Below are 12,066 nucleotides of genomic sequence, written 5' to 3' on the forward strand. Positions count from 1 at the left end.
AACTGATGAAGTGGTTGGCTGCAGGGCTATCAGTGGATACACCAGAGAACTATACAGAGAGGGTTTGATGTTTCTGAACAAACTATGGGGATGCTACTCCGAGTTTTTGAGTCCAACAGAAGTGAAAGTTGCTGCTTCGCTTGTTGCCTTCACTGTAAAACCGGAAACTGTCGAATTTTCAAAATATTACAAGTTTAAGCTCATAAAAGTACGACTTAATTCTCGTTAAATAATGAGTTTTTTAAAACTACGACTTTATTCTCATTAATTAATAACTTTATTCTTGTTAAATAATGACTTTATTCTCATTAACAACTTCACTGTCGTTAAATAATGATTTTATTCTCATTAATTAACGACTTTCTTCTCGTTAATTAACGACCTTAATCTCGTTAAATAATGACTTTTTTAAAACTACGACTTTATTCTTGTTAAATAGCAACTTTATTCTCGTTAAATAACGACTTTATTTGCGTTAAATAGCGACTTTATTCTCGTAGTGACAAACGTTTTTTTTTTTTCTTATGTGGCCCTAATACACCGTCATATGAGTGACTGTATTTCACTTTATTTCATTTATCTTAGTCGTGTTTCATACTGAATATATGGGGTGTGGGACTGATCCGTTTTTGCAAATGTTAGCTAGCAAAAAACTGGTTAAGTTAAGCTAATGCTAGCTGCGTGCATTAGTCCTATTCGGAAATGCCTCCGATAGTTCAGGCTCTGTTAGTGCCGTTAGCACGGCTACAGTCAAACTGGAGCAGTCAAAACCAAAAAAAATAAAATTCAATTAATGGTTGTTTCTAATATAAAACAACAACCCATTGCTGTAATTTCTATACAGCAAAAACCTGTAAAAAGTATCCAGTAATATACTGTAATTATTTTTAACAGTAATTAACAATCAATTTTACAGCACTTTATTGGCAACTTTGTTGCCTGGTATTTACTGTAAATCCGACAGGAAATTTGTTACAGTGTAGCTCTCATTTCCTGTTAAGAGCTAGAAATCATATGTATTTTCTATTAAAGCAAGATTCTCATTTAAACAACATTACCGTTCATTAACTGGTCAGCTACGAGCGGTTGTCAACGGACGGTCAAATCTAGAAATATGTAACAGTTCATTTGAATAACAAACAGTTCTCTTGTAGCGCCAATCAGCTCATAATCCAGTTATGAGGATTAAATTCTTACTGCGGCTTATTTGGATCAGGACTAACAAGAAATTAATTGAGAGGGGCTGACCCTATAGGAATAAGGCTCTGCAGTTCAGCTGGCAGAACAGACTGAGAAAAAGCTCAGAGTGGGTGACAACACTGGTGATATAATTGGGAACATAACACACACTCAAATCGGCCGTCTGCATTACTCACACAGTGTTATCATCAATAGGTGGAAGGACATGGTTTTATGTGCTGAAGCTGTGGATTCATAATGTACCAATAAATAAACCAAAATGCTTAAATCAAACCAATTAAAGAACATGTACATGCACGCATGCACACACACACACACGCACACACGCATGCACACACACACGCACATACACACACACACACACACACACACACAGGCACACACATACACTACTATTCATGTTTCTGATGTGCTAATTGCTGGAGGTGTGTTCCTGAAATCCAAAGTAGGACTCTCTTACCTACAGATGCACAAAATTTCACAAGGACTGTAATTAAAGGGTGACACATTTCTGCTCCTCTCCCACTGTGTGTGGGATGGCCTGAAATAGAATTGCAGGGTTTCAACAGGCAAATCGCACTCTTCTCCACTGCACAGGCACTATCCTGCATCTCAGTCAGGGAAATGGATACTGCCTACATTCATAAGCTTCCCCTCAGTGTGGGAATTTCACAAAATGATATGACGGACAGGTGTGATCAGGTACGATGACAAGGAAAGCTGGAGGAGCAGGGGGGCTTTCACAAGAGAGTGACTTTGTCTAAAATAGAAATGTACACAATCAATCAGTTTCCAGACCAAGCCCTGAAAGACAAGTGCATCTGGGTGGGCAGTGTTACATGTTCTCCCTCGACTGCTGCTGGTGATTCACAAACTGAGTTTAATTCCTGTTGTGTGATACCATTTACATTACATGCCTGAGGGGGAATCTTTAATATGGGGCCTTTATTATTCTACAGAGCCTATGGTGTGTGCTATATCTGTGCAAGCTTGTACTTATTTGTCAGTGAATGTGCATAAGAGAGCAGGAGAGAAAGAGTCTGTTGCTATGCATTTTTACATGTCCTCCCACTAGTCTCTTCACATGAAACATGGCACCGTGGAGTTGAACACATATAGCTGAGCCATTTTACGTGATGCAAAAGCACTTAGAGCATAAAAGCTCTGAAAGCTTTAGCTTGATTTTGAGGGAAAAGGGCTTGAACCCCCTTAAATTGCTTGTTGTTCCACCAGACTGCTCCATTACTTTGATGGATTCCAGGGTTAGCGTTATGGCCATGAAATGGGGAAGTCACCACTCTGCCTTATCTTTAAAGGAAAACATGTTATTTTGCAGTTTAACCAAGATAGGTAAGGTTGGCATACGGCCTATTACATAACTTTTGGATTACATAATCGCTCAGAAATGAGGTGCTCTATGTTGGTCACCAGAAGCTCAAGAAAAAAATATGATTGGGATGATTTTCTCCCACATATTTAATCCTATTAGGCACATTTCCAGATCCAAATTTACATTCTGTGACTCTACTAAAATAGCTTTGCATGATTTACATAAAAAAAAAAAAATCTCCTAAAAATCCTCTATCTGGCCTGTAAGGCAGGGCCTCACTTTAACCTCTGTCTGAAACAGGCCATATTTGCTTGAGGCTCTTTAAGACCCCCCTTCAAGAAAATCTCATTCTGTTCTGATTGGACAGCTTTCACAAAGCCTGCGTAGAAACAGCATACAGTGTGTGAGAACATGGTTTTCTTCCAACGGCTGTGAAGACTCAATAAACAAACAGGAGAAACAGAATTTTGTTTCTTTTTTCGCTATTTGTTGAAAATGGAAATTTTACAAACCAGCTGTACGGCTGTAGTAACACTTAAGTACAAATACTGTGCCATTGTGAGAAGGACATCTTGACAGATAGATGTAAATAAGCTGATATAATTCCATTTAATAATAAAAAAAGTATTGTTACTTACTCAACTGGCAGAGAATAATTACATTTAATATGATTATGTAACCTACATATCTACCCATTCTAGCCAGGACTGATACTGGCATGCATGAAACATTAGGATCTGCACACTCCTAATGTGATAAATAATTTAAATATCCTAATATCTTACAATTTACACACTCTAATTTATTTAGAGCTAAGTAAAAAAGGCCTTTTTCTTTTTCTTGTGACATGTATGAATGCAGTTTGGCTTCCAGTGTGGTGAGAATTTCACAATCTCAGCGCTCTCCAGAAATAATGTTATGAATCTCAATATATTTCCATAATCTCTCTTTCACTGGCAGGGAACTAGTCACAAATGTTTTTTTTTTTTTTTTTAATAAAAAAAAAAAACAATGCAGAAGGGCTGACAAATGTGTGGACAATGCCATATGGGAAGGATTACTGCTGTTGATGCGTAAAGTGCCGTGCATGTGACTAAAATGACTTTTGGTGTTTAGACAGGAGATAATTTGTCTGAACCCCTTCTCATGTCTTTATCACTTTGTTTGTGGCAAGGTAGCATGATTAAGTATTGACTATTGAATGGAGTAAGTCTCTGTGTTAGTGATCACAGCATTTTTTTTATCTTAAAAGCACATTGATCCAACAGAGCCAAGTTGGGCTGAGGTTGTTCTTTTTCTAGGCTTCAGTCCTACAATTTCATGTATGAATGTGCTGTAAGAAAAATGCTTTTTTTTTCAGAATTTGTCCAGTGAAATAAAAAAAAAAATCACTAGCCAAGAGTGTCACGGCACCCTTAGGTAGAGAGAAAGAGTCCAATACTGACTGTAGAGTTCAGTACCAACCCAAATTCAAAGAGTAGCCACTAAAGCCATGATTCATTTGTCACCCTCTGTCATTGTAGCGTTTATTGAAAGCAAGCATTTTTGTGCAGCAACGCAAACAACAATGAGCATGTAATGAGTCACACCAGAGTTGTTCTAAAGCGAACAAAGAAATATAAATTGGCTGCGACAATACAAAAGACGCTGACAATGAGATGAGACAAATCGATCAGATCTCAATAGATTTGGTCGAAGCCTGACAAAAATGGAAAAAAATAAATAAATGCGGGTATGTATGTAACTGTCATGAGCCAGTACAGGTGTTACTACTGGCTTTGTAAAGCTGTGAATCACTTATAAATCCAGGACAGGAAACTGGAATTACAGGCTGAGAGGGAAATGACACCAGGCAGCAAGTCTAGTGGTAAGAGTATGATTACATGTTGACTAGTGGGCGCCACCATTATCTCTGATGGAGCCTTTTCAGATGGCTTCTGACCCCATTCACTCTGAAAATGGGATGCTGCAGTAGTGTTCCTTAGAGTTCACCAAGACTGCCTGACTGATGAATAAAGAACATGATAGGTGGCAATGACAGTGAAAAGAGAGAAAAAAAACAAAAGAAAAAACAAACGCCAATTTGGTTTGTGTGGAGCGATACCATTAGCCCAAAAGCCATTGAGCTAATAGCTGAAAACTGTAGACATGATCACAACACATAATTAACTAATGAGGAAAACCTGTTACCCATTAGCTGTGAATCCATACAGCTGAAGGCTAACAACAAGATGTAGCACCTAAATGGGATACAGCACAGAACTGGGATCTGTGTGTGCGCTCGGGGGCCATGGGATAAGAGGAACAATTACGATACCAGCTCATTTAGTGATAAGAGTATCTTCTGAGCTGGGAAGAGAAATAAATATATTAAGTAGCTAATAGAGAGTAGATAAGTGAGTAAGATTTGGTGATAGAAAAGACAGAATATGAGATTGTGATTATGTGGAGCGACATAAAAAGGATAAAAGGATAACAATGGAGGTGAGAAGACAAGGGGTCCGAGGGGAAAAGTCTCTGTTCCTGACTGAACTACAAATGGAGACCAATCAGCCTTGAAGTTGACAGATTCCAAATTTAAGAGCAACTTCAAAGCTGTCAGTCTGGCTGAGGCAAAAGACAGCATGAGGTCTGTGTCAGCCTTCATACATACACTACTTTTAAAGTAATACAACAATCCCTTACTGTTACTCTACTTTTACAGATGTTCATGAAACATAGAACCAGAGGCTGAGACGTCAGTATTTTACATGTGATTAAAAGAAGAACTCTGAGACCATACCTCCACCGAGGCCCCTACAGTCCTGTAACCAAAAAAACACCCTGTCTTACAGTTTTAGAAAAACTTTGTGGTTTTTATCCAGGCTCCACCACTTCCCTAGATCCATTCTGTAATTAAATATGCTCCCCCTTGTCCCATGCCTGACCCTTTTACCAGGTTTCACAAAAAAAATTTGTGCTGTAGTCTTTGTGTAATCCTGCTGACAGACAAACAAAATAGGCACAGGTGACACTTGGACTACCTGGAAGCACATCAGGTTCATTATCAGTCAATTAAATGGATAAATAAATTCCCATAGAGGCTAAAAACACAATCAACAAATTCATATATGAGTGCATTAGAGAGTATCCAGAGCACATTGAGGTTTATTAACCCCTAATTGGTTTTTAACAACGAAGCTCTTGTCCAAAGGCAATGAATCTAGTTAACATCTGTTCAATGAAGCCTATAAGACAACACAAAATGGAGAGCTCTGTATATGTTGTTGGATTAACAAGTGCTATTAAATCATGGCTGTTAAAAGAGTAGGAGGTACTTAGCTTCTCTACAGTCATTACTGGATGATTTAGGGCTTGCCTGAGCGACGCGCTACACAGGCTATGCATGACACTGTGAGCTCAAGAGAAGGGGGGAACGCCCTGCTGTTGGAAAAATTATTTGCTGATACCTCAAATTCAATTACCTCCTTGGTACTGGATCTCCCCTGATGGTCCTCTGGAGGACTCTGCAGCCAAAATAACTCCCACAACTCCCCCACTTATGTGATCTCCTTGGCCTGACGAGCGGGCAGGCATCAAGAACAACACAATCAGAAATACATTTAGGGAGCTAGAGGGGAGCAGTGACAGAAAACTAATACACATCGAGCCCAAAATGAAGGACAGATGAGTGGTTGTGTCCCTGGACTGACTGGTAAAGCAACAGGAGGTGAAACATGGCCACTTCCAGTCAAAGCTCATCTGACACAGGGCAAAAGATAAAATAAAATATATTTTACATTGAAAAAATGCCACAAACACTACTTTTTACCGGTGTTTCAGAAATAAACCTTCTGACCACCTGTGGCAGCACTTAGCTGCAGAGTTTGGTTGAGCCTTCCTCCTGAAAAATATATAGTGGATGAGCAGGTCTGCGACTGAATTGCCAGACTGACTGACATACAGGATTGTTACAAATGCAGGTCCCTGGAGAAGGATGTCTGTGCCTCAAGTCCACTGGCCTTGTAGTTTCAAGAAGAAAAATAGGAATGTAATAAAACAAAAGTATATGAGTGTTAAAAAAACAGAAAAAAAGTGTGTAGGCTTTGAGCACCTTTCTGTTCTGTTGGCTTCCAGGATGGAATTCCTGGAGGGAACGGCAGAGTCCTGCAGCGGGAGCTCTACTGGTACGCCATAGGCTGAGACAAGTGGATTAACAGTGATCTTATTCTGCCTGATGAGGGGGCTGATGAGAGGCAGGTGGTGCAGCAACACAGAGGATCTGTTGGTTCTAAGTATTTCAGTGTGTGTGTGGTTTTCACAAAGGAGGTGTAATAGTTAACAGCTTTGCCTGCATCACATTTTGATCTCGTCAAAGCCGTTTAGAGTGACGCAGAGCTCATAAGGGGAAACCAAAGACTTTGCAGTGTGGAGTAATTTCACTGGAGCCTCTTGGGAATAGGAGATTTAATGGCTCACACAGGCATTGTTGACTTTTTCAACATCATTTCTGGGAGCTGGTGGTAATTTTACATGTAGATGAAGAAAATTGCTTTGTTAGAAATTTAGAAATAAAATTATGAATTCAACGCCCGGAACAGTATTTCTAATCTAACAAAACTACACTTCACATAGTTTTCATGTGCATCCTTTGCAGATGTTTTGTTTTGCAATAGTAGAATTTCTTTGCTGTAATGTAAATCAAAGAAAAATCATATGCCATGAAACAACAAACTGATATTTCTGTCCTTTTAAAATCTGATATTTAAAATTTTAAATTCTTAAAATTGACAGCTATTAAAAATGTGATGGAGAAAGTATGACGACAGAGCCTCTCTCTGGATTGGGTTCTTTCCAGCTGATTTGTTCATTTTTGTTCCTTTTTGTCAGTGATGTCAGTTCAATATGACACCATGTTGAGCAAAGATTACCTTTTGGTAAATATTTTTTTCCTCCATTCTATACATCCTTGGCAGAAAGAGAACACCGGGGATATGAACTTTTTATACTATCATTACATAAAAGCTCATTCTGTGTGTTTGTACTGTTGTTTGCACTCAATGAAAAAAACTCATGTACAGTTTTAATTAGAAACTCATGCATTTATAAATTTCCTACATTGTATGATTAACTATGCTTTCCTTGGGCATTTCACGCGCATCATTGAATATGTATTTGAATGTGTGCAGCCTTGCATGCACAATGAGTGTGTGTGTGCATGCATACCGATTTGGTGTGGAGAAAAATGCTATTTCAGAAGCCCAGTAATGATGCCATTAGTATGAGGATAAAGTGAGCACCAAACCTCAGGGCACAGCTGCACCACAGATGATTCCCCTAGAGTTAACTTTCCTCATATCATCAGTCAGAAAGGCCAAACAAGCACCACAATCAACACCAGCAACACCACCAGCAGCAGCATTTACATCATGCTGTCACTCTGCCCTGTAAATAATCTATACACCTGCACCATGACTGCAGCCTCTTTGACTTGCTCTCTCTCTCTCTTCCTCTCACCTCCTCTCCGGATGTAACTTTTAATTTAAGGGAAACAGTCTTCCTCTGACTAAGCATAAACTGCATATTGTTCTCTTAGTGATCCCTATCGTAAGACAGTCAGCACTTTCTGGCATACACCGAGATTGGGTGGAAACTGCTGAGACGCACACTGTCAAGACACGCGCTGTGGTGAAACGAGTTTAAACCCCGTGCTTTATGAATCTGTGTGGCTCTGTGCATCGTCCTCCTCTATTCTCCGAGCTTGCCTCCTTTTTTCGTTCCGTGCAATAAAACCTTGTGGTGTCATTTCAAAACTCGAGGCCTCACAACTGTTAACAGGACTAGCCAATAAGAGAGAGCAGAGGAGCAGATGGCAAGAAGAGTGGGTCCAGATGGGAATTTTTGGCCAGAACATCGAGGTTAGTGCAGAAACACCCTGACACTAAGTGACGAGGAATCTTTAAAGAACCAAAGTGAGTCAGGACCTCGGTGTTGATGAGTCCGAATGATGTTGCAGACAGAACGGAGACAAGACTCGGTGAACAATTACGGAAGTTTGCCATGATCAAGTCACAGCGGTCTCAGCACTACAATAAGCTTTAATGAGCAAGTTAATGATTGGTTTATTCTAAGCAATTAAGAGGCTTTAATATGGTACTAGGGAGAACATTAGTCATCAGACAGAGGTAAGCCGCAGGGATTCATTCAGGAACCACCTCAAGAAGAGCTTTATTGTCCAAACAACTGATTAGATGTTAAATATTCACCTTTCACCCCACATGGAAATTAATCCAAGCCCTTTACACCTGAAATATTAAAGCACATCATCTACCTGGGAATACAGATAACACTTGACTTATCACAAGAAATCTATCTCTATCTCCATTATCAACAGGTGGAAACATGTCCAAGGTATCCTACTCCATCATCATCATGACCCATTCCTTTTTTCTAAATGGTTCCGTTAAAATGCAGAGGCAATTTATTGGAAAAATCAATCTTGGTGGCTGCCGAGTGTAGTAAGAGTACAGTCAATAAAGGAAGAAACACTCAATAATCATTATTCTGCTCACTAAAGCAAAGGAGAAATCTGCCTCCATGAGCTCCACTCTTAATATTTTATGATCTTTTATATCAGTGCAACTATGTGCTTAATTGCTGCTCCTTTGTACTGCAACAGCAAGAACTGAAACATCCTGTTATTAATTCGACAAACTGTTTATAGAAGTTACTAGTCATCATTCTTTTTGCTTTTGTTTAAGTTCACATACATTTACTCCAGTTTATTGTTGTTGGCTTGAGGATACTGTTGGCTTCCAGTTATTTCTTACTGCTTTTTATATATTCATTTGTTTTTTTCTTATCGCTTTTTATTTTGGAGCATCAGCAGCTGTGCATTTATGTGTTTTATAGCTTTATTTTTACTTTATTGTCCAGGATAGGCGGCCTTTTTATTTGCTCTCCATGGTAAATCATGTTGATATGGTCCAGTAGTCTGTTTTATTGCTTTTATTATTTCTATCCTGCAATGGATCTTATATAATACAGCTATCTTGTTTGGCTCGAAATATAAATAAGACATTTTATACTTTATATAATTTAACTGCTTCATGTTTTGTTTTGGTTTTTTAAGCGCTTCTCCAACTTGCCTGTTTGCACCATGCTACATTAGATGTAAGCCACTGATTTGTGAAACCAGTCAGAGTTACATTACAGAGGTGCCAGTGGATGATATGTAGTCTAAACTATTAATGTATCCGCATACTTTACCACACATGTAACAGCAGAGTAATATTGTTTGTGTAGAAGTACTGTAAATGCACAGACATCAAAGTGATCCCACCTGAGGTGCCCAGTGCCCCAAAAGGGCAGGGTGAGCACTCATGACTGCCTATTATATGTTACACTTTCCTAGTCTATAAGATAATGTAGAAAATATAGAAAGGTTATCATTTATGTTGAGTTTTTCTCTCATGACAGTGTGTGCTCTTTGTTCTGGCTGTGTCTCGTGACGGGTCTGCAGTGTGCTGTGAGTCTGGCTGCGTCACCACCGACTATAATGGCTGAATACTGCAGGATGGAAAAAACACTGCAGAGTGCATATATTTATATTTCTGTCTTCAAAATATATATAAAAAGAAATTAAATGTTATAGACATTAGTTATTTAAAACATTAAGAGAAAATAAGTTTCTGTAACAACTAATTTGTCAGAGATATGATGTAGAACAACTGTAAGATTGATAATATGTTTAGACAATAAGCTCAGAGTGATATAAAAAAAAAAAAAAAAAAAAAAAAAAAAAAAAGGAAAAAGGATTTCAAGGTAGCACAACAATTTACACAGACCTGGTCTTCACCATTACCTCCTCTGTGAATACAAATTCCCATTTTAATTTAATCACAGGCACAGCATGACGAGCTCATGGGGTCCTACTTGGAATTGACTGCGGTGCAACACAGGTTTCATTTCCTGCTCAGAAGCATTTCAGAAAGGCACTGTTTCAAACTACTGTACAAACTATCACCATGGCAACCAGATTCATCCTAAATGCAACAAAATGGATAGAACCAAAACACACACACGTACAAAGCCACCTCTGACCAATTCATATGTAATTATAACTGCAAATCTTTTATTTGGCGCTCGCTATTTTTTGAGTGGGAGGTCTACTATAATACATGGGTAGAGGGGGGGTAATTTGTACTGTATGTGTTTTTTGGGGCACAGAATTTTCCAGCATTTCTGTTTCATTCTGCAATCCATCACTCTCACTCTGATTCATCGACTTCAGACCAGAAAGGTCGTGACATATGTATTATTAAGTGACTCGATCATGGTGTGTTACATTATTAATCACCTCAGTGTTGGCTCTAAACACACACAGCCTGAGTCAAACCCGTGTATGTTTAAGACAAAAAAGGCCTGCAATTTCTTAACTCAACCCTTAATTAGGAGATCTCTCCGTAGGCATTTGTGTCAGAATCACAAATAAAGTCCTCACAAATTCAGTGAAGTAAGCTGTTAAAAAAAACCTGCCAGCACAAGTGAACCATCAGTGGGAGATGAAGAGCTTCCCTGTGTCCATACCTTTGTTAGAAGATACTGAACATGAATGACAAAGCAACTTTAAAAAGCTAACATGTCCTGTGAGGGAACTGAACAAACAGTCTTTGTGTCATTAATACAATTGTCTAACATCTCACTGAGCCACCTGAACTGTCAGCATATCAGAGCCATAAACGCAGCGAAGAAGCAGAAATGTACTGTGAAAGCACCGCATGGGGCAGAGCAGCAAGAGCTCTGAGACACCCACCCACCCTTCCTGAATCAGCCGTTTCTGTGGCGACCGGAGCAGAGGGGGGTGGAGGGAGGTGCTCGGAGAAAGTGGAGAGACAAACATTTGAAAGCCCAATGGGAAAAACATGAAGGGAAGGAGAGCTGGATGGATGGATGGAAAAAGGGATGTGATAGGGTCAATGGGGAGCTGGGTCTGATTCCTGAACATCACAGTCAGTGACAGATTGACAGACGGAGGCAAACAACATCAGCATCCACAGTGAGAGACACAAAACTGAGGGGATTTTTCACTCTCAATGGCAGCCCAGATCACGGTCATGGCTCAGGGGTTTAAACCTTCTCCACTCCCACAATGCCTCTCTGTGAAATCTCATTCAGCCATATGTTCCCATTCAAAGCCTTGTATTTCCCTGTCCTCTGTACGCAAATCATAAAGGTTTCAAATAAGTCATGGGGGATTAAGACTCACTTCACAGACAAACTTCTAAAGAACTTCAGTTGATTCAACAAGTTGTGCAGTGGAAGAAAGGATTATGGGCCAAATACACCTTTTTGCAGCAAAATCCCCAAAGAGAAACGAAATTACATCCCAGGATGCAACATTAAAAGCGACAAGTGTCACATACTAACGTAAAGGAGAACTACTGTCTATGGTGATAGATTAGTACACAATAAAAATATGTTATTGATAGCCACATATGATCAAAATGACACAAAGAATACGACGGACAAAAGCCACCGCATCACTTATAGTAATC

General features: G+C 39.3%; 1 protein-coding gene across 4 annotated transcripts in view; it reads right to left on the minus strand.

The window, feature by feature from the left end:
* LOC115422887 (prickle-like protein 2) overlaps nt 1–12,066 on the minus strand; it is a 38,542-nt gene that overhangs the window by 25,379 nt on the left and 1,097 nt on the right. The window contains exon 1 of one of the 4 annotated variants that reach the window (XM_030139502.1): nt 6,624–6,714. The exons of 2 other annotated variants lie outside the window; for them this stretch is intronic. Coding sequence is in view for 1 of the 2 variants with exons in the window: in XM_030139500.1 (XP_029995360.1) it covers nt 5,995–6,271 (277 nt within the window). In the remaining variant the exon portion in view is untranslated. Of the gene's footprint in view, nt 1–5,994; nt 6,715–12,066 lie in introns of those variants that run through there. One more of the 4 variants, XM_030139500.1, reaches the window with a different exon arrangement.

This window comes from Sphaeramia orbicularis, chromosome 7, assembly GCF_902148855.1.
Source record: "Sphaeramia orbicularis chromosome 7, fSphaOr1.1, whole genome shotgun sequence".
Taxonomy (NCBI): Eukaryota; Metazoa; Chordata; class Actinopteri; order Kurtiformes; family Apogonidae; genus Sphaeramia; species Sphaeramia orbicularis.